General features: G+C 42.6%; 3 protein-coding genes and 1 non-coding gene across 6 annotated transcripts; 3 read left to right on the plus strand and 1 right to left on the minus strand.

Moving 5' to 3' along the window:
* The first annotated feature begins 277 nt into the window (after positions 1 to 277).
* On the plus strand, positions 278 to 10,186 carry fanci (FA complementation group I). The gene is made up of 37 exons (XM_071502947.1): positions 278 to 602; positions 714 to 786; positions 1,118 to 1,248; positions 1,643 to 1,796; positions 1,955 to 2,012; positions 2,123 to 2,164; positions 2,378 to 2,501; positions 2,598 to 2,683; positions 2,778 to 2,910; positions 3,007 to 3,084; positions 3,204 to 3,340; positions 3,549 to 3,729; positions 3,839 to 3,926; positions 4,035 to 4,165; positions 4,243 to 4,313; positions 4,484 to 4,598; positions 4,710 to 4,832; positions 5,059 to 5,127; positions 5,227 to 5,328; positions 5,434 to 5,622; positions 5,974 to 6,095; positions 6,193 to 6,354; positions 6,584 to 6,763; positions 6,880 to 7,046; positions 7,129 to 7,205; positions 7,412 to 7,528; positions 7,609 to 7,660; positions 7,743 to 7,870; positions 8,180 to 8,245; positions 8,363 to 8,459; positions 8,588 to 8,769; positions 8,858 to 8,914; positions 9,002 to 9,061; positions 9,149 to 9,223; positions 9,311 to 9,406; positions 9,584 to 9,685; positions 9,821 to 10,186. The coding sequence occupies exons 1-37, from the start codon at positions 510 to 512 to the stop codon at positions 9,881 to 9,883; spliced, it is 3,981 nt and encodes a 1,326-aa protein (XP_071359048.1). The 5' UTR covers positions 278 to 509; the 3' UTR covers positions 9,884 to 10,186.
* polg (polymerase (DNA directed), gamma) lies at positions 9,263 to 18,514 on the minus strand. Of its 3 annotated transcripts, XM_071502981.1 has the most exons (24): positions 18,234 to 18,514; positions 17,127 to 17,724; positions 16,679 to 16,874; positions 16,316 to 16,483; positions 16,060 to 16,206; positions 15,841 to 15,920; positions 15,521 to 15,703; positions 15,184 to 15,326; positions 14,940 to 15,063; positions 14,587 to 14,811; positions 14,309 to 14,426; positions 13,927 to 14,010; positions 13,591 to 13,704; positions 13,329 to 13,489; positions 13,166 to 13,219; positions 12,946 to 13,063; positions 12,712 to 12,847; positions 12,313 to 12,559; positions 12,057 to 12,179; positions 11,793 to 11,961; positions 11,119 to 11,327; positions 10,851 to 11,011; positions 10,007 to 10,095; positions 9,263 to 9,951 (listed from the first exon to the last, which is right to left on the minus strand). In XM_071502981.1, the coding sequence occupies exons 2-23, from the start codon at positions 17,696 to 17,698 to the stop codon at positions 10,031 to 10,033; spliced, it is 3,597 nt and encodes a 1,198-aa protein (XP_071359082.1). In that variant the 5' UTR covers positions 17,699 to 17,724; positions 18,234 to 18,514; the 3' UTR covers positions 9,263 to 9,951; positions 10,007 to 10,030. The 3 variants fall into 3 exon arrangements, with proteins under 3 accessions (XP_071359082.1, XP_071359073.1, XP_071359062.1); XM_071502972.1 differs by having other exon boundaries at positions 9,263 to 10,095; positions 18,343 to 18,512; XM_071502961.1 differs by having other exon boundaries at positions 9,263 to 10,095; positions 18,234 to 18,512.
* A 169-nt stretch (positions 18,515 to 18,683) lies between these two features.
* trnar-ucg (transfer RNA arginine (anticodon UCG)) lies at positions 18,684 to 18,756 on the plus strand. Its single transcript has one exon. It is a non-coding gene; the product is annotated as a tRNA-Arg (tRNA).
* Positions 18,714 to 20,667, plus strand: LOC139635571 (Golgi apparatus membrane protein TVP23 homolog A-like). The gene is made up of 7 exons (XM_071503043.1): positions 18,714 to 19,049; positions 19,201 to 19,283; positions 19,445 to 19,589; positions 19,719 to 19,808; positions 19,949 to 20,077; positions 20,185 to 20,313; positions 20,416 to 20,667. Exons 1-7 carry the CDS (start codon positions 19,047 to 19,049, stop codon positions 20,440 to 20,442), a joined length of 606 nt encoding a protein of 201 aa, XP_071359144.1. The 5' UTR covers positions 18,714 to 19,046; the 3' UTR covers positions 20,443 to 20,667.
* Positions 20,668 to 21,739: the final 1,072 nt, after the last annotated feature.

Raw genomic sequence — 21,739 nt, forward strand, 5'->3', positions numbered from 1 at the left:
ATTAGCAGACCTGGCAACCCGTGTCAAAGAACAACGCTTGTCGGTGTGGCATGTAAAGGGGTCTGTAAAAACCACGAAACTGTCTAGTAAGGGATAAAGCGTATTGTTAAATGACTTGACGTTATAAAAGAACATATGTCATGCCATTGCATGTATATTTTAATTTATTAAATTGTATTGTACGTATTACAATTGAATGTAACATGATTAAATACTGTGATTGTAGGACACTTTGAGTCGAATGTGGCAACCGCGAAGCAAAACAGGAAGTGTCCACTGGCGGGAAATTCATCAAACATTATGAAAGCGTTACCAAAGACACAGAATGTGTGATTTGACTTTTTCACGGGCTAAGTCACTAAATTAATTTGGGTGACCAATATTAAATTTGACATCGACAAGAAGAGGGAAACCTTTCATTCCTCCGTTGATCAAGTTTATCCCTGCTGAGGTTAACGGGGATTTCTTTCTGCGTTTACCAGCCACTTGTCTCCGTTTGCGGGTCGATCATGAAGGGAGAAATTGATAAAATCCTCTTACTGTCAGGAGGAGACAGTACCGCCGAGCTTCAGACGTACCTATCCTCTCTCAAAAATGACCAGGTACTTATTGCCAATGATCGGGTTTATCAAATCTCATTTAAAAACAAAACAAACTGGCACTGTAAGAAAATCCCGTGGGAAATTCTTAATTCTCTCTTTTCTGCTTTCTAGCTAATCACTATGATTACCAACAGCGCATTAAAGGGTAGGAAGGTCGGTGCCACGATCAAAGCCATATTTGAAGGTAAGAATACACATTCATGTAGGTACTGTTAGTATGTGAGTGCTCTGACACCAACACAGCTGTTACGCTTATATTGCTTAATGCCCACATCTCCCCTAAGGAGCATCAGTAAAGTTAATATGAACCGCATCAAGTTTAATATCAACGCTTGACCCCCACCACAAAGATGCTTTTAACCCTGCCGGAGGGGACCGGGTTCGAATCCAGCCGAGGCTCACTGCTGTACATCACCTCCTCCTTTCCTGCTTTTCTTCACTGTCTTACAAATAAAGGCAAAATGCCATAGAGGAAAAAAAGACTCCCAACACAAACAGCGTGTTTTGTCGTCTAGGCTCTCCGCCCAGTTCCACTGAGGGATCGAACCGCAGACTTCTTGTTTATCAACACTGCATCCCCCTGTGTGAGTCCGGCAACCTCCAGACTGAGGTGGTGGCTGACATCATTGGACTGTTGATGCTTGAGGTAAAAAAAAAAAAAAAAAGCCTGATTCTGATACTTTTCTACACTATCCATTTATATGACATGCATTCATTATAATGCCTCTTCAGTCAAATGGCAGCAACAAGGAAATCAAATAACACATCGACGTTAAATGCTGTATTAGGCTCTCCTAAAGTTAATAGAATACAAAACAAAAAAAAAATAAAAATAAAACAAAATATGTTTGCGAACATACACAAACTCCTTGGGATTACTAGATTTCTAGTAAAGATTTTCACAGCATCCTGCCCGTCAGTTTTGGCATTGTTTGAATTGGACACATCTTTTCCCCCCATACTGTATGTACTCTATGCAACAGACGTGACTGAAATACTTTCTGTCTAATTCCAGTTTGCCTTTCAAATGTTATACACAGACTCATACATTGTCTGGACCCTCTCTTGCACAACTGGCGTCTCTTTTTGTTGACGCCATCAAGGTGGGAAAAATGGGCAATGGGAAATCCCTGGAGCTGTTCCCTACTGTGCTTACTGCCCTTGCAGCTTGTGAAGTCTTGTCTTACGGCAAAGGTAAGTGTGAAATACTAGTCACAGTAAGCCACAGTACCTTTGTTATTTTATGCTGTACAAATATATCAACATCTTACCCAGTGGCTTTATCTACCAGGTGGAAATTTTAGAAGACGACGAATGTCTGTCTCTCATGGCTGCTTGTAACTTAACTTTAGGAGAACTCAGTGGTGAGGAGTACAAGAAGCAGCTGATCAACAGCCTCTGCTCAAGCAGGTGAGGACAGTGCAGATTTGAAACTGTACGTACATGTTCAAGGGAGTTCTTGACCGTGTCTTGCTGTCTATATACTTGTCCTTTTAAACTCAAACCAATTTCTCATGCAGATGGGACCCGCAATGTGTTATTCACCTGACGACCATGTTCAGGTAACACTGCTGCCTATCAGTCCATCAAAGTATTCATTTTCTCTCAGAATAATAAGAGCTTATTGCAGTACAGTTGTCTTTTTCAGTTTTTATTGCTTTTATAATGTTTCACAATGATAACGCAGTGTTACATCTGTTATTATTTGTTTCTTGTGCCACCTCTCAGGGTATACCATGAAACTAGTCAGCAGGTTTTTGTCTGCCTCATTTTAGGGATGTGCCCCTGTCATCCGAGGAGCTGCAGTTCCTGATGGAGAAAATACTGCGGATGTTCACTAAACTGGATCTGCAGGAGATTCCACCACTGGTTTACCAACTGCTGCTTCTGTCTGCAAAGGTGTGTGTGTGTGCAACAACATGATTTTCAGTAACAGGTAATTATGTCTTCTGCTTTGTTATGAATATGTAAATGTCTGCCTGTGCTGTCTGTTAGGGCTGTAAGAAACAGGTCCTGGATGGAATCATTGGTTATTTTAAGGAGCAAGATATTCGCCAGGAAGAAGAGCAGAAACATGGAGAGTGAGTGACTCGTAACACTGCAAGTGACAAATCTTTCTCTCTTGCTGCCTACTTTCTATTTACTGATTATTATTTTTCACTATTTCTTCATCAGGAGCTTGGATCTAGAGGTTGAGTCCATCCCACAGGACCAGTTGAGGCATGTGGAGGGCACTGCCATCCTCCACATAGTCTTTGCTATACGACTCGACCATGAACTTGGGAGAGAATTCCTTAAAAGCTTTAAGGTTATTTATGAGTTATCCATTTGAGATTATTTTTTAATATTTTGAATAAATATGTACTGTGGAGTATGCCATAATTCTTAAATCGCATTCCTCCAGACATCATATGGTGACCTGTGTCCTTTCAGCGTTGCCCTGTTGCTCTCAGTGGCACGTATCCAGCGCTATGAAGAGCAGGTGAGAAATCTAACTTATTTTTCATATACTCATTTGAGTCTCACTGCATTTTATCTCTTATTCTTCCGTTTACTCTGTTCATCACTCATTTTTCTTTCTCTTTTCCCTGGTCTGGGTAGGTGTTTGACCTTTTGAAGGGGGCAATCATCAAGAGCTTCAAGGATGAGCAGCTGCAGCAGGGGTCAAAGTTCCTGCAGGACCTCCTGCCTGGGCACTGCAGTGTGGCTCAGATGATACTGGACACGGTTAAGAACAGGTCAGAACATCAAAGTATTTATTAATCCATCTCAAACCTTTAACATAAAGACTAGGCATGTGCTTATATTATGATACAATAATGGTCTCTATAAGAAAGTGGAAAGTCGTTTTTTCCACAGTAAAAAAGCACGTTCTTCACAATAAAATAAGTGAAATAGATTTGCATTAAATCTTTTCACATGGGTACTACTCTTCTACCTGTGCAGCGTGTTTGGGTGGGACCATGTGACCCAGGGGCTGGTGCAGTTGGGCTTCTTCCTCATGGATACATTTGGACCCAAGCCAGGACCATTTGGCAAGGCTATAGAGGGGTCTGCTACTGTAGCCAGGACCCCAACTCAGCAGGCATGTAAGCTGGGAGGTCAGGTGCTCCTCCAGGGCTTTAAGGTAACATTTGGTTTTCATTTTATAGAGTTATCACTTTGTACACCACTGATATCAACAACATGTGCATAATGTATTTTTTCACTGGAGAATATGTGTTCCTCTGCGGCAGATGCACGAGCCTATCAGAGGTGAGATACTGGAGCAGGTCTTGAATCGACTGGTCACAAAGACGGCTTCCCCTGTCAATCACTACTTAGGTAATACAACCCTCAGATGTTGACCCCAGATCTACACCAGTGTCGAATCTGTTTGGTTAGAGATTAAACTTTAACTAGATTTATTTTTTTTTGTTTCTATATCACTAGATCTTTTCTCTGACATTGTGATCTCTGCTCCCATGATCCTCCTGGAGTCATCCTCCAAGGTCACAGAGACATTTGACCACTTGTCATACTTGCCCTTAGCCACTGTTCAGGGTCTACTGAAAGCTGTCCAGGTACCTAAAACCTGCAAAAACATATTGTCAAAGTTTCTGTTTCTTTATTTAATCATTTTACTCTATTTAATCCTCAGCCCCTGCTCAAAGTCAGTATGTCCTTGAAAGACGCTTTGATTCTAGTTCTTCGCAAGGCCATGTTTTCCAGGTGTGTACTCCTGTGCTCTTAATCAGACGAGGTTTATCAGTATAATTAATTAACCATGCTTTGGTTAATGCATTTCAAATCTTAACAGTAATTAAAAAGAAAATCAATTTAACACCTGAAATAAAGATAATTTCCTTCACCTTTCTCCCCTGTAAATAACTTTCTACCAGCCAACTGGACGGCAGGAAGTCTGCAGTGACTGGCTTCTTGTTGCTGCTGAAGAACTTCAAAGTGCTGGGCAGCTTGGCGGCGAGCCAGTGTAGCCAGACAGTCTCCTCCAGCCAGGTACAGTTGGACTGTGTATATGTGGTCTTTAGATACATGCATGTGCAACAAGGGTGCAATTTTAAACATAGTGTGATCAAATAGTAACCGTCTGCCTGAACCCCTGAATAGATCCAAGTGGACGTTCATTCCCGTTACAACTCTGCTGCAAATGAAGCGTTCTGTCTGGAGATCCTAAGCAGCCTGCGTCGCTGCCTAAGCCAGCAGGCTGATGTGCGCCTTATGCTTTACGAGGTTAGAGATCACTTTTTCATTTTAACTCTACCACATGTTGGAATTACAGTTACTATTACTGACAGTCTTGATAAGCAAAGGAGCAAATAATGTTACTCCACCTCAAGCATTTTAATACATATAACTCCAAAGAAGATTCTCAAAGGAACACTTTTATGATTACCTCTGCAACTGAGCTGTGGAAGGACATTTTTATCCTGAAAGGGCAAACTCTCGTCTGTTTCAGGGATTCTATGATGTTCTCCGTCGGAACTCACAGCTTGCAAGCTCCATCATGCAGACCCTTTTCACACAGGTATGTGTGTCAGTTAAGTCCAAACTGTTACATATAATGGTCTGTTCGTCATGTTATTACCAGGTGTGGGAGCTGTAAGTCATGTCTTTGTATCTTTAGCTGAGGCGGTACTATGAGCCTGAACAAGACCTCCTGCCCCCGGTGAAGCTGGAGCCGTGCATCACAGCTCATGGAGACCAAGTCTACCTCCAGGAGCCACTGGTACTCTGTCTGCACTGCAGCATGTGTGCAATGTTGTGCTCCCGCTTCTCTGTGCAAATGTTGCTGTGTTAATGTCTGCTATAAATAGTGCTTGTTCCATCTCAGGCCCATCTGGCGAGCTGTACTGTACATTGCCTGCTGTGGCTGCAGAATGTGCGCCGATCAGCCAGCCCTAATGCTGACGACAGCGACAATGATGAGGACGAGGAGGAAGGATACCAGTCTGAACTACAGACAATCCTAGAGAGCATGACAAAACGCATGATCAAGAGTGAAATGGAGGACTTTGAACTGGTATGCATTCCTGTCACAGTGTGAAAATGATGTCTTCAGCTCTCACACTCTCTTGTCAAGAGCTGGAGTAACTTTTTCCGAGATCAGCAATAATAACGATTTATTAGTCCTCCTAATGATTTTAGTGACAAGCACAAAGCAGTAAGAAGAAAGGCACTAACGGCTTGAAATTTTAATAAATTTAGGAGTCTGGCTGAAGAAAATATGGGAATCCTTATGAGATATGTAAGCAGGAAGAAAATCTGTCTTCTTGACTGTCAGGAATGAATTAATGAATTCATTTTCTTTTTTTGAATTGTGTGTCAGCTGTGCATCTTAAACTGTCTATGCCTAACTGTCTGTGCTGATCAGGACAAGTCAGCAGAGTTCTCCATGGGATCCAGTGTTGGGGTGAAGAATAATATCTATGCAGTGCTGGTGATGGGAGTGTATGAGGTTCTCATGGAGTACAACTTCATCAAAGCCAATTACAGGTAGCAACCTAACGCCTCACTTTGTATGGATGTGTGTAGCATGAATGTTGTTACCGTGCTGAATTTTCAATCATGCTTTTGCCTCTGTGTGTTACAGTAAAAGCCGCTTTGAGGAGCTCGTGCAGCTGTTTAACCACTACCACAAGCTGTCTGAGATTCTCAAGGAGAAATCTGGAAAGGGTCGAGTGCCCTCGCACAAGACCCCCCGCAGTTTACTCTCTCTGGGCTTCATATCAACTCTCCTCACTGCGCTCTTCAGGTAAATGCTCTATCAGAGCAATGTGATGGGTGATGCCAATGTTTACCCTGTATTTCTTTATTTATATACGTTTTTTTGTCCTCTGTGTTCTTAGGTTTTTTTTTTTGTTTTTATCGTTATTATCGTTAGCTCCTCTATTTGTGTCTTTGTGACGGAACTGCTGTTTCTTTTTTTTCTTTTTGAAAAGCAATAAAAAGTGACTTACAAAAAAAAATGGGATTTTGTGCAGAGACAGTACCCAGAGCAAAGAGGAGGCTCTCTCGGTGCTCCGTTCAAGTGGAGAATTTGTGCGTTATGCATTAAGTGTAGCTGTACAGAAGATCCAGCAGTTGGAGGACACTGGACACACAGATGGCCCAGATGGACAGAACGCAGACAGGACTTTCCGCTTCCTCTGTGACATGACAAGGTTGGAATCCCTTGGCCTAAATAACGATGTTTAGTAAAACTGTCGTCATGGTTGTCTTTTTTCTGTGGCACCAATGGACCAATGAGTGATCTGTCTTTGTCTAAATGTCCTCCCAGCGTGCTGATGTGGCGCTACACCAACATCCCCAGCGTGGTGGAGGAGGCAGGGAAGAAGGAAAAGCGCTCCAGCTTGTCTCAGCTGTGTCTGGAAGGTCTGCTCAGGATTTTCACAACCTGCCAGCAGCGCTATCCAGACAAGATGGCCCAGCTCCTCTCCAACATGGGTTTGTTAAGTTTTCACATAGGGACTTTTAGGTCTTAGACCAATACTATGCAGGAATTCATCACATTTTGTGTTTCTTGCAGACATGCCAGAAGATGATCCAGAGCCAGATGATGGCAACGTTACAGAGATGAACTTCTTTTACATTCGACAGTTTCAGGTGCATTTGTATGTTAATTTTTAGGGATGAAGTTGTTGTTTGTCTATCCAATCTAAGGTTAAAATCAATATATTTATTTCCTTCATATTTTTGTGCACTGATGCACTGACTTTCTTGCAGTTACACTTTAAATGTCATGAAGAGTGGGTAAATGCGTCCCACATGAGCATCACCACTAAAATCCAATTTTCTCTGCCTGCCAACAGAGAGCGCTGTTCACTCAGTTAAGTGGAGGAGAGGAGGAATTTAACAGCAAAGAGGCTCAGCTGCTGGTCAGCATCTTGAGCGTGCTCTCACGCCAGCTAAAGTCCTCCTCTAAACAGGTTGGTGTACTCCTACATGCACTTCACGGAGCAAATTCAGTACTTGTACTTGTTCCACTAACAAACAAATCAATCTACAGTTTGTTCAGATGATCACGTGGACTGTGAAAATCTGCAAGGAGACCAGTTTTGGTGAGTAACAGTTTAATTGAGTTTGGTTTCAATTTCAGGCACATTGAGGTGTGTTTTAAGGTGAACTTCTTTCTCCTTTTAGAGGATCCTGCTTTTTCCAAGGGGCTGCTCTTGCTTCTCTTCAACCTGCAGGTTCTCTATAAGAGTCCTGTAGGTCTGCTGCTGGAGCTCTGCCAAGACATCCACAGCCAGCTGGGGGATATCGATCAGGTACAAAGAACTACAGAGTGGCATCAGTTCATACCAGCAATGTATTGCATATATCAGGGTTTACAATGCAGTCATGTATTAAATGCAGGGTCATCCCAGTGCCTAGGTTGACAGCAGCATTGTCCATAGTTCACATCCAACTTTTGATCATAGTCTCCTGTCATCACACATCATAAAAGGATTAGGAGATAATGGCCATGTTGGAACATTATTTATATCATTTCCAGCTGTCATAGCCAATAGTTAAATTCGTTATTGTGACAAACAAAGTGCAATATTTCCTAAAATGCTTTCTTTCCCTACAATCAGGATGTGGAGGTAGAGAAACAGTCTCATTTTGCCATTGTCAACATGAAGACTGCTACAACCACAGCAGTGAGTATTGGTTTTCTATCTGGAGGCTTCTGATTTGCTGTGACACAGATATCGCAGAGTCAGTTTGTGTAGTGTGCACACAGTCTTCATCATCATCATTTTAATCTGTTTCCCCAGCTGCTGGTCCTGTCTCAGGTTGACAGAGTGCTTGATGAAGTGGACTGGCTGATTGCCAGAAGGAAAAGCCATACGGCCTCTGATAAATCTGGCTCCAGTAAGAAGCCTTCTACACTGGTGCTCACTTGGATTGATGGAGAGAGTTGAGGGGGGATAAGGGAAGGAATGCATCTCTGTCAGTGAATGTTACTAAGACTTCTGTGATGCTGTGTTCCCGATGTGTAGGCGAAGCCACCCAGACAGGAGAGCAGGATCCAATGGAGAAAGCAGTGGCGCTGCAGCTCGGGACTCTTTTGACAGCATTAAATGAGCTGGTCCAGACAGCCCTGCTATCTGGCACCTGCACAATAACCCTGCTGAGAGTACTGCGTCGCACATACACCATCCTCACCACTCTGGTCAAATATGTGCGTATTTGTCCACTCTGTGATCTCTCTGAATTTTCATGCAGTTTACCCAGTGTCACATTAATCTTGTCTCCCTGTGTTATTTTAGTACATTCAGGTGTGTGCCACCCAGCACGGTACGCTTCCAGCACGCTTTGAGAAGCTGGTGAGTCTGAGGTATTGTTTCACGATTTAAATCTTCTAGTACTTCTGACATCCTCCCAATCTAATGTTTCCTATGCCATCTGCGCAGGTCAAACTGTCTGGCACACACCTAACAACACAGTGCTACTCGTTCATCACGTATGCACAGGTACAGCTCACTTCACACACCGACAATGATCTGATTCGTTTTTTTAGTTTGGGATTTTTTTGTTAATCTTTGTGCTTTCTCTGTTAGAGTGGAGAATTTAGTGGTGGAGGTGCAGATGACAAGAAGAAAAAGAGAGGGAATGAAGTGAACGCTGCTGCTTCTGTAAGGACACTTTTCTCCTAAAATTGTAACTGAAATGACTTATTAATATTGATTATAGCAATGTTATTTTTATTTTTCTCTTGGTAGGCAAAACTTCTGCGAGAGACAAAGGTCATCCCTGACTTGATCTTCAGCATTGAACAGTATGAGAAATACCTCATCACACTCTCAAAGAAGTCAAAGGTATGTGTGAGCTGGATTACTTAAGAGCTATGACACATTATTATTCTCAAAATACAAAGAGAGACTTGCAAAAAAAAAAAAGAGCAAAATACAGGTTTCTCCCTGAACACCATCAGTACAGATGGATCAGCTAGGCCACTTGCCATACAGTGTTTCACCATTTCACCTTTTGTCCAGGTAAATCTGATGCAGTACATGAAGCTGAGCACCTCGAGAGATTTCCGCATCAATGCTGCTACTCTGGACGCAGCCCTGCAGGAGCAGGACAACAGTCAGGAGGCAAGTGCCATCTCAAACTGTAACTAGTTTTCCCACATGGAATGTTCTGCATCTAATATGGTCTGACTGCAAAGTGTTTTATATTTAATTCCCTTCAGCATTCTCAGTGTCTGTTTCTTCTTTCATTACTTTCAGCCCACAGAGTCACAGGACGCAGAGGAAACACAAGAACCCAAGCAGAAGAAGCGAAAACAGTGAACTGATGCTTAGGAGCTCCTCCGTTTGACAAACACATCTCCAGATTCCTCACTGATCTTGACTTTTACCTGCTGATGAACAGCCTCTCAGCAGCTGTGTGCATGTGCTGCTGTTCTGAATAACCACAGCGTGGTTGTCCAACAAGTGCTATCTCTCTTTGTTCAGAGAGCCTTTAGTGATGTTGATGATTTCGTAGATGTCCAAGGCTTCACCTGAGGAGAGTTTGCACACATTGTTTAACAGTCTGGTTGTGTTCCTCCCCCGTTCACTTTATTCAAAATAAATGTGTATTTTGTGTATGTATTTTTAAAACACATTTTAATTTCTATTTCACATTACTGGAAGATTTGTCAAGGACTAATTTGACTTCCTGCCCCCATTTTGTCAGGATGAATGAGCTGCTCTGTTGTAAGATATAGGTCACTGCTAAGAATCTGTTCTGACTTTAAGGACAGTACAGTTGTAACTACATGATACTTGAGATGGCTCTATTTGTCAGTCCTTGGCTATACTATGGTTTCCCAAACATGGAATTTTACAAAGCCTTGCAGGTGGTAAAAATGTTTAGTTTGTGTGCACAAATTTGTAAAATTTAGATTAATAACTGTGTTGGACATTATTTCAGTACTCCTTTTTATGTTTTTTCTGGACAGATCAATTGGCTGTATAATGGGAGCAAATAAACTTAAAGGTTGTGTACAATGTAAAATGGCTGCTTAGGATTGATATTGTTTTATTTAGATTTCTTCACTTAGACATAGATATACTTGGGGTTTTAAGAACAGAATGGGATAATTTTTTCAAAATTACTTTTACACCTAAGACTGACTTGAAGATTTTTTTATTTCCCGTCCTGACTTTTTCATGCACTTTCACATATTTATATTTGGTGAACGTATATACTATGCCTCATACTACAAAAAAAAAGCATACGCTAATATAAAGGCTGATGGTGTGCAGAACTCACCAGGCTTTAGGCCGTATCTTCTTTCCAGGCCTGTGGGGTTAGATGGCGTCACACAGTCCATGGTGACCTCTTTCCTTAGACACTTGTCAATGTCGACCGCACTGAAGAAAGCTACTGACTGGGGAAGGTCGTTCATGCCTAACGCGTGTGCGAACGCACTCCTGCCCAAGACACAAGCACACAATCAGAAAAGCTGTCAGTTTTTTTCTTACCCATTCTACAGTGGATATTTTGACATGTAAGAAGAATGACTAAGCCGTGAGCAGACCTCGTAAGCAGGTTTGTGATCTGAAGTGCCAGGGCTGCTCGGTAACGGTCTTCACTGCGAACGAGGTACCGCACCTCGTCATGGATGCTGATGCAGAAACGGCCATCAATCTGGTACTCCTCAAAGAGCCACTTCATGGCCACCAGTATCAAATGTAGGTAGTCCACTGCCGAGCTCTGCACCACCCAGTTCACCCTGCTGGTGATAAACTGACAAACGACACATATGGCAACATGAACATTTATGGTCCATCTTGAAGGCATGGCGGCAACAACAGACCTCATGTTACGTGTATTTCTGAAAGTTCTACACAGTACAAAAATAGATGCATGTAGTATTATAAAAGCTTTGACCTTAATGTCAGCATATTTGTTATTAAATACTACCAGACCAAATGTTTAAAATACCAATCCATTATTAGGAATGAAAATAATTTTTGACTGTCGATAGTATTTATCAATCATTTGGGAAAAAAATGATTGATTACAAATGATCTGTATTTTTATGAGCTTATCTCAGGACTGACCACAGTTATTGTGACCATCCTCATACTAATAAAGAATGTTTTGGCACACAGAGCCCTTGAAGCTGACTGCTCATGCTATCTGAATATGAGCACATTGAATAGCTTTATGTTTACAGTTGGTCTGTCCCACTGATCGGCGCCGTCTCACCTCATCTTTAACTGCCTTGGGCTCCAGTGCTCTGCTAATCCTGCAGGCTAGAACAGGAGTGGCCGGCTCTGCTGAATGAGCTATACTCTCCAGCTTATTGAACATATCCGATTCAGTACCTCCAGCCCACTGACGTTTGCCGACAATATCCCAACTCTTCCGCCGATAGCTGAGGGGTATGAGGAGCAGAGAGGGGGAAATGAGAGGATGGAGAATATATTGTGGCAAGTTGCTGTGTATGTAATGTTTTGCTTGTTCCCTCACCACTTTGAGGCCAGTTTAGAGATCCTCCGCAACTCCTGCAGGGAGATACTTCCATTTTCCTCCCTCTCCGCCTCTATGCCCAGTTCATTGAGCAGCCACTCACCTTCCTCTGATAGATCATATCTGACAAAAAATATAAACACAAACAAGCAGCGCTAGAGCTCCACTGTCAGATTTACACATACAATGAAAAACCTAGCTAAGTAGAAATTAAATCTTTACTTGAACACACAACTATTTCGCTTGTTGAGTGTACCTGCGGATACCCTTTGTCAACGCATACATCTGCCTGGCCTTTCTGGCAGCTCCTGTCTGACTGAGGCGGTGGTTGAACTGCATCAACAGCCTCTCGGCAAAGGGCTGTCCTGCACCATAGATGCGTCCATAGTTGAACACCTTTGCGTGTTCTCTGCTGATACCCACAGCATCAGCAGTGCGGCTGTGCAGGTCAGTGCCCTGGCTCTTCTTTCCCTGAAGGGTCATCCAGCCAAATGCTGTAGAACCTGAACCCCATAGAGACGTAAGATCAGCACAGTTAACATCAGATGCTGTTTGTCCAGACATTAAAAAATGGTATTGCTTTCTACCACATTAATAATACGGTGTTTTAAATTTAAGTAAGAACTGAACAAGATTTGAAAGGGACAAATCTCACCGTGCATGCCAGCAAAGTGAGTGTCTCCAAGCACAGCAGCAATCCACAACTCCTGAGAGTCTACATCTGCTCCAACCAGGTGGTACCCAGGTGGTACCTGCACCATCGCCTTCAACTCACTGCCTACCCGGTCCCGCTGTGGACACAAAATACAAACAAAATTCCTCTGCTGACGGATTTGTACAGTTTAGTGATATGATGGGCAGTTTTTCTTTTGTCAACTCTGCCTCTTACCCGTGCGTTACTGGCAGTCAGCCATGTTGGCTCCACAGCCCTACGTGTTACCGTTCCAGCGGTGATGACCTGAGGTAATATGGCACCATACTGAGCCTCCTCATCAAACTCTTTGTGTCTTTTGGGAGACAGGGTGGTTGTTGTAAATAAACATATACAGTATATGTTATATATAAACAGATCAATAAACACAAGATAGAAATTGTTACACCAGACCAACCTGATGACAATACGAGGAAGCTCTCCCTTTCGCAACCACAGCACCATCTGAGAGCTGTGAGGGGATGCAATAAATTCATGTGTTCACCATCTTTACCTTGAACAAAGCTGACCTGTTATCACCCAAAAACATGAATAACTTCATGGTGGGAACTGACAGCTACCTTATACGTTTATGGGCATTCCTCCAGAAGGACATCATTTTGTTGATCTCCAGAGCTCGTGTAGCATTGGTTCCACCCCGTCCTGCCCTAAGAGTACCATCCTCCATCTTGGCCAGAAAGTCCTTTGAAAAAGGACTGCCAACATTGTTGTGATTACCATCCTGAAACACAAATATTCAGTGATATGATGAAAAAAGCCCTTTGGAGTGACAGTGTGCCAATACTAGGGGCACTCTAGGTAAACACTGAAACTTCACTTTACCTTGTGAGGTAATTTGAAAAACCAGCACCCTGGGATATCCACATCATTGTAGGGCCCATTTCCATGGTGGTTAGGGCACTGACTCTTCTCTGGTGCATGATGTGGATCTTGGGACTGTTGTTGATACAGAATACAAAGTCATACAAGAAATCACAGAGAAATGAAAACAGCCTATGTTGAATAAACAACACAGACAGTGGAGTTCCATATTAAAAAGGACATAAAATGAGTTGCTATTAAGAAATTTAACAATACAGTACAGGACTGTTAAAAGTGTTCATGACAACGACACAAAGGCATTAAGCATCTGCACATAACAAAGACCAATTCACTCACTGTGTTTTTTGTCCTCTGCCCATTTTTCATCATTCTGACTCCATTTTCCTCCGTCAAAGTTTCCAAGGAACTTAACTCTTCCACCTTGAGATGAGAAGAAACACCACTCTGTCATGATCATTCCTCAGCCTATAGGTCTGATCAATGGTCAGACATAGCGCTGACACCAGGTCCAGGCAATGCAAACTTCAGAGGATTTCAATGTTTGAGCCTCTCCTTTTTTAACCATAATTTTAAACAATTTCTAAAAAAAAAATCAGTTTGATGAATTTACACCATGTAAAGTCATGCTGCATTAGCTACTAGCTCTACCAGCCATAAAACTTCTCCACATGAGTTAAGCAGTTTCCACTAGTCTCTAACATTTCATGAGTGTATGCACCTTTGCCCACACGGTGCTGTCCGTCAACATGAGGTCATCTGAAGGGGTGGAGTCCAGATACTCTGGCTGCTCTTTGCTGTTCTGCTCACAATACTCTCTGTAAACATTCTCAATAGCTCTGTGAATTACAAGAACACTTTAATACACACATCCTGCTTTTAATCTGAGGTTAAATCATTCACAAAAATATCCAGCCATTTATGATTACCCTGCTAAGCTCGTGTCTTGATGAGAAACACCCTACAATGCTTTTACGTCAAACGCAGTGCATCAACTACCTGTGTGGGCAGACAGGCCCGGAGTTTTCCTCCTGAGAATTTAGGTTGTCACTGCGTCCAGGTACCAGATAGCCCCACCCATGTTTCTCTGTGTAATGCAGGGGGAAACCATCCCACGTCAGACCCATCAGCTTAGGCGTCAGTCTCATCTGTAGACTGATCAGACTGGCTCCAGGTGACCAGCTGTCCTCCTCAGACATCTTCTCGCACAGCTTACGATACCACCTGATGATGCAGTAAGGGGGAGAAGGACTGACTTAAACTGTCAGTTGCAAATGGAGGTGGAAACTGAAAGATAATATACCGGTAAATAAACATTGGATGGATTGTGTGGTGTTTGGGAGCACTCTTACCCCGGATGTCCAGGTAGATGTTGCCTTCTTTTAGGAAGTCGATTCACTGTTTCCTTCAGCTTCTCCACAGCCAGCCTGCTGGAGCAAGGGCCTTCCATCTCCTCTTCCGATGGTGGACCTGTATCTAATATCACAACAACTCAAGTAAATCCCTTCATCTGTTATTTTTCACACCTTTTGGCATTGTTGTAAAAAGAGATACAACATTGGCTTTATAAATGTGGTCCAGTGGCTGAGGTTTTACCTTCTTCCCAGTCTGGAAGAGGAGTAGCAACTTGTGTTTCAACTGCTTTTTTCAATTGTTTCTTCTTGCTGACTGCTACTTTCTTCTGCTTGAATTCCTGCACATCCCATTCAAGATCCCACAGCCAGGGGTCTTCTTTGTATCTTAAGGAAAAATAAACATAAGCTGCTCAGTGGATGTTTTATACAAAATACCTTAAAGCACCCTTTGATTTATATAACTACAGGTTAAGCGTACATCTACCATCCTTTTTACCTTATCACACAATTACAGCAAAAATTAAAATTAGTACTTCACTACGTTCAGAAACACAGTGTTGCATAGGTGTTCTTCTCACTGGTCATCCTGCAGCAGCTGACAGGCATCGTCTGCTAGAGTCATCAGAGACTTCTTCATCTCGCGCTGGAGCTCTTCGTAAATGTCCTGAGAGTCTTCCAGGTACCGACCCCAGTTTTGATTGACAGGAAGGTAGCTAACACCCATCTCCAGCATCCCAGCGAGCGTCACTGGATGAGGACACCTTGTAAGAGGCAGTCAAGTTAGGTGGCATTGTGAACAAATAATTATTGTGTGATGAATAATTATTTCTGGCTAGTGAAACACGACATGTATGAGTTAGTGGGAAAACTAACTGTTTGTGGGTTGGGATTGACTGACCTCTCCATGAAGAGGGGCAACTGTTCTGTGAAGACTTGATGGGTAGCCTGAACATCCATGGCACAATACTGCATTAACTCCTGTAGAGGGCAGCAAAGGCAAAATTATTTGCCAACTTGTACTTCATGATGACTGCAAGTCATTTAGAGGACCTTTCAATATGCATAAATTGGGCTTATTATTACTGACAATCTAACATGATTGTGGTGAACCTCTGACCTGGAAGTTGTTCCTGACATCCATCATGCTGCCCTTCACAAAGGTCTCTCTGGCCTCTTTCTGCAGGGGCGGCCCTCCCACGTACAATGCATGGACATCAGCAAGGTTATTAATGCTGCTGATGTTCACCCAGTCCCAGGAGCCGATCTGCACACCAAAACATCAGATCACATTGAGTTTTGCTGATGTCAAAACTGCAACACTACCACTCATAATGTATGCTGTAGGAAAACTATGGTGAGAAAAAGAGACAAACCATTCGGCCCTCCCTTTTCTGTCCAGCTTTCTTAATGTGTTCCTGGACCTCCTGAAGACCCCTCCTCTTGCCCAGCTTACTAGCCATCCAAAGTGTGCGCTGGAACCCAGTCAGTCCTGAGATGGCCATATGAAGGCTCATGGTATCCATGAAACGTGCCTTTGAACCCTTTAGAAAATAAAACACATTGTTTTCTTTGGTGTACAATACACAAGTTTTATGTCATTAAAGTTACATACATGTGACTCATACAACAAAGATCCAAAATAAAATCCAAAAGATCCAACATGAAAGAAGAAGGCAGAATGCTAGAACCATGTGTTGAAAGGATGAAAAAAAAATCACCATCTTCTGAAAACCTACCTTTAGTAAGTATTGTTCTTTAATGTAAGATCGGTCAAAACTGACATTATGGCCGACTATAAGCCTGTGCTTCCACTGGCCCTTAGGAGGGTAGGCAGAATTCATAGGTGTCTCAAGTGGGATGAGGTCAGCAAGGGTCAACTGGTTTGACCAGGAGTACCGCTCTTCAATCAAACGCTTACTGCACCAGGAATACCTAGCAAGTGAGAGATAAAGACACCGGAAAAAAGATCTAACTGTTGCCCATTTTGCATTCATGTCCAATTTTCATGTATAAAAACATGTTTTTTGCGATCTTGGAAATCCATCCTCTGCCTATTAAACAAAACAACTCGACCCAGAACGCAACACCATAATGAAGCTAATCGATCTTTCCAATAAATAATGAAATGCAAATAGGTGCATTTTTCCACTTTACACAATCACTACAATTCTTCTTCTTTCTCACCAGTTAGTGGGAGACACAGCAACAGCCAGGGTGGGACACTGTCCTTCCGTTGTGCACACCTCCACATCAAATACCAGTGCCGACTCATCTGGGAAATCCACCTTCTGACTCTCCCCGTTGGGCCTATAGCATGTCCAACCAACCTCCCAGCTCCATTCTTGTGGCATCGGAGGGAGCTCAGCCTGATGCAGCTTGGTGGCAGCATCAAGGTAGGGAAGGCTCTGATTCTCAGCCAATACTCGAAAGTGCTCATCAATATTTTTGCCATACATTTGGGGAAGCTTCATCTCTACATCAGGCAACAGTGAAGTTTCCTTCCCCCATAGCTCATGTTTCTGCAAATGCCTGATGCTGCGCTCCACATCTTCCCCTCTGTATTCTGGTTCCAGCCCTCGGAAGATCTGCTTATGGAGGCTCTTTGACAGCATCTGAATGTTGAGGGGATTCAGGCGGGTCTCTGTGGAGTCCTCGCCCTGAAGGGAGTGAGGCTTGGTGGAGTACAGGGAGCGTAGACATCTCCATTGTAGAGAGATGAGAGACCTCTGCTGAGGACAGCGCAACACATGCAGCATCACCTCATGAGGACTTCACACTCGAGCTGGAAGACAATGATACAACATCAGCATTGTGACATTATACATCCCTAGTTAGGCCTAGCTTATACCTCTCATGTAATGTCATGAGAGGCACAAACTGATATTAGCTACAGCTATGTCTAGCTAGATAAAAAAATAACCTTTGATCTTATCTTATGATTTGTAATTTTGCTGTTGTCATACAGTTCAATGCGTTAAATTATCCTGGTCTCATTAAATTATATATGGGAGATTTTGTGAGCTTATTTTAAAGTTATCTTCATCACTCATCCCTACCTACTTTACCTTAGATATTGATATACAGTTTGGTTACATCACTGAGAGCGAGTAGCTGAGTTAAGAAGATGTGATGGTTCACTCAAAAAGTTATCACCCAGCTTTCAACATTAACATTTGAAAAGACTAAAAAATTAGTGCTGGAAACATAGCTATCTACATTACTTAGTCTAATTAGTATACCACCATCCTGCTAATGTATGTTTACCATGATGTTTACTAACAGTTCGCTTACCAAAGGGGGCTGTTGCTAACTTGTGAGCAGCTAATTAAAATATTAGCCGTTTAATTGTCCGCTCTCTATGTTTCTGACGGTCGCCAAAGGTAAAATAAAGGCACCTCACCTGATATGTGTTATCAGGTATAACGTTACAGTAAAAAAAAAAAATCGCTGCGTTGAAACGAGGTCGTTACAGCAGCATGCTAACCTACAGTCTTGTAAAATCAAAGCAAGACGAGGCGGTGGCGTCCCCTAGCGGTCCGGATGACTCCACCCGTTTGTAGGCTTGCAACCAAATGATTTGATTTATACCACGGAGGACAAATTGCCGTTTTGTGCCCCCCCCCCCCATGGTCAAACTTGGATTATCCGCAGCACCCGGTATAGATAGTACACATATTGGAGCAACAAATGATCGTTAGATAATATAAAAAGGATGTTTTAGACCTTACTCTGTACATCGACGGCCGCGTGGCCTAATGGATAAGGCGTCTGACTTCGGATCAGAAGATTGCAGGTTCGAGTCCTGCCGCGGTCGCTCCTTTTGAATCCCCCCTGCTTTTATTTCTCCACAGATATAATTGTTCCCTTCAGCAAAATGCAAATCCGATATCGTCGTGACTGTCTTTACTTCTGTGTGAAAAAAGGGTTGCACTGTAGTGGTACATGAGGGGAACCGTCTGTGCCTTGGAGTAGCTCATTTTAACCCCGGCGTGCTGATGTGGGTGTAAGGGCAGTGACTGTGGCTGCGGAGGCAGTGTCGGTGTCGGTCTCATTTCACTGCAACACCTGGCTCCAGCCCTACAGTAGAGCAGCGCATTCTCCCAAATGGTACCTCGCTTAGCCTTACACATCTACAATTGTGACACGAATTGAGATCTTGTTTATTATCTGTTATTGCACTTATATTGCGTTTGTCTGTGCTGTATTATCTAAAATGGTGTGGGATGATTTTTCCTGTGTTGTGTTGTGTTCTTGTCAGACGATGGCGGATGACACGGAGGATGTTGAGCTGGACTTTGCTGCTGACGAGCAGGAGAGGGCGCGGAGAAGCGCAGTTATAAGGTGCACTGCAGGAGATAGTTATGATGATATACACTCATTTGTCTTGTGCAGTCTTTTTTAGTATCAATACAAAATCAGTAGAGATATCGGTCAGTTTGGAGATGATTTACATCTTATTATAAATAATTTGATTTCATTTCATTGATCATTTTTGATTGCAGACACCCCCTCGCCTCCTTCTTCCACCTGTTCTTCAGAGTGGTTGCCATTGTCGCCTATTTGCTCTGTGACTGGATCAGCAAGAACTTTGCATCATGTTTTGTCCTGATCATCACTCTGCTTTCCTTTGACTTTTGGTCTGTCAAGGTGAGAGGTCAACCATGTCAGCTGCCAATTCTCCTTATTATGTTTTGCTCCTTTTTTGCCCTCTTTAATCACTTTCTTTCTCTTCACTGTTTTCTATTACTCACGCATAGTTATCCTGTGTTGTTTCAGAATGTGACCGGCAGACTGTTGGTGGGGCTGCGCTGGTGGAATCAGATTGACGAGGATGGAAGAAGCCTTTGGGTGTTTGAGGCCAAAAATGTGAGACAGTGTTATTGTCGTGCCATTTTGAATATGGGAGAGCATTTTTGGGATATTAAACATGGTGTGTGTGTGTGTGTGTGTGTGTGTGTGTGTGTGTGTGTGTGTGTGTGTGTGTGTGTGTGTGTGCATGCATGCAGACCTCCCAGGGCACTAACACTGGGACAGAGGCAGAGGCGAGGATATTTTGGCTGGGTCTAATCATCTGTCCTCTCATTTGGACATTCTTCTTCTTCACCTCCCTGTTCTCCCTAAAGATCAAATGGCTGGTGAGACACATGCTGCTTGTGTGCATGCTCTGCATACACATCACATAATATATATATATATATATATATATATATCTCAAATGCATCTGCTTGTCTGTCTCCCCCAGTCTCTTGTGGTAGCTAGTATTTCCCTCCAAGTGGCTAACCTCTATGGTTACCTACGCTGCAAGGCAGTGGGACAAGACGGCCAGCCTGCAGACTCCCGCTCTTTTACGGGACAGCACCTCCTGCAGCGTGTGAGTGACTGACTGCAGCATTCAGCATGTAGGCTACAGACGTCCTGTTAACATGTCAATGTCCATTAAACATGAGCTCACTTATAATTTCTCCTCTTTTAGCCAGACATCATCTTTGGAATACTATGAAGATTACCTCCTCTACCTATACAGCTACTCTACTGTGCTTGTGTGTGTTTGTGTGTGCGTGAAAGAGATACAGAGAGCTGCCTCATCTCCAGAGTTCCCACAGACTGCATCTTACTTGAATGGCTGTGTGCCTTTTGCATGCCTTTGTTTCAATGCTGCTGCCTGTTCACATGGTGCCCATGGATCGCTCTGGCTATTATTTCAATAAAACACAAGTGCATTCTACAGTTTTTCCTACTCAGTGAGTTGTTGTCAGTGTTGATTGAATATCATATATTTGCAGAAGTAAAAAGCATTTAGTTTTTAAACAGCTCATATAATCTAGATTTGTACATGTTCTTTGTCTTGGTTTCGGTAAACGTCTTTGTGGCAAGGGCTCCATGTATGACCCATGAGGGAAAACACCGAGATAAATCTGATGTAAGGAGCCCTAAATTAGTAAGCCTATTAGTACCCCTTCAGAAAACTGACCTCGGTGAAAGAAGAAAAAGGAGCTACTCAAAAATCAAAATGGTGTCTCCACTGTTTGAAATTGTTCCACTGCACCTCCAAAAGTTTCAAGAGAAAATGGCACCTGATGGCACCTCAGGTTACAGCACGTGAACAAATAGATGGTATTTAAAAGTTTGATGAAAATCTAGGTAGTTGTGATCTGCACTAGTCCCATATGTTGTGGCAGGCAGATTTCTGGTGCTCCTGTGGACCATGTGGAGGGTAAATGAGCAACAGAACACAAACCACACAAAGAATGGAAATCATGTTCGCCTTGAAAAGTAAAAAAGTGTTTATTCAGTCAGATTTATTGAAACATAACTTAAAATCATACAGATACCAGTTAGTTTAAAACATTTTGCATTATCATTCATTTGGTATGAAATTTTCTTCCATGAGAAACTGATGACTATATATTTGTGAACCACAGGCTATACAGTCCAACTCAAACACAGGCTATTTTTCCTTCCTCTGTGATTCCAAATATAATTTGGGGGGGACTTGATAATTTAGACTGGCCATGTTGAGCCAGTATAATGTGAATACCTCCAGAAACATTTCCGTTAAATCTATGCATAGGTCAAACCATTCATTACAAGAATAAATATTCATTAAAATAGATTTGGAGCCTTCTGCAAACAGCCATTCAGTTTGGGCTTTTTCATAAAGGTTTTATACTTTATAAATGTTTGTTTAAATCACTGGACACTGGGGGCTCTGTTCGTTTAATTGAAATTAAATGACGACGAGAAGCTTAACCTATACTATTCATAATTTCAGTATTGTGTCCTCCATTCTGTCTAAT

The sequence above is a fragment of the Trachinotus anak genome, unplaced genomic scaffold (assembly GCF_046630095.1).
Source record: "Trachinotus anak isolate AG129_WGS33_773 ecotype Australia unplaced genomic scaffold, CSIRO_AGI_Tana_v1 ptg000002l, whole genome shotgun sequence".
In the NCBI taxonomy this organism is placed as follows: Eukaryota; Metazoa; Chordata; class Actinopteri; order Carangiformes; family Carangidae; genus Trachinotus; species Trachinotus anak.

Coding starts and splice junctions, on each gene's coding strand:
- polg (XM_071502981.1), bottom strand. CDS start 17,698: ATGCTGCATGTGTTGCGCTGTCCTCAGCAGAGGTCTCTCATCTCTCTA. Junction 14,011..14,308: donor ACAGCACCGTGTGGGCAAAG/GTGCATACACTC, acceptor TCTCATCTCAAG/GTGGAAGAGTTAAGTTCCTT. Junction 13,064..13,165: donor CTTCCTCGTATTGTCATCAG/GTTGGTCTGGTG, acceptor GTCTCCCAAAAG/ACACAAAGAGTTTGATGAGG.
- LOC139635571 (XM_071503043.1), top strand. Junction 19,284..19,444: donor CGGAGAAGCGCAGTTATAAG/GTGCACTGCAGG, acceptor TTTTGATTGCAG/ACACCCCCTCGCCTCCTTCT. Junction 19,590..19,718: donor TTGACTTTTGGTCTGTCAAG/GTGAGAGGTCAA, acceptor GTGTTGTTTCAG/AATGTGACCGGCAGACTGTT.
- fanci (XM_071502947.1), top strand. CDS start 510: ATGAAGGGAGAAATTGATAAAATCCTCTTACTGTCAGGAGGAGACAGT. Junction 6,096..6,192: donor TTCATCAAAGCCAATTACAG/GTAGCAACCTAA, acceptor TGTGTGTTACAG/TAAAAGCCGCTTTGAGGAGC. Junction 8,460..8,587: donor CTCTGATAAATCTGGCTCCA/GTAAGAAGCCTT, acceptor CCCGATGTGTAG/GCGAAGCCACCCAGACAGGA.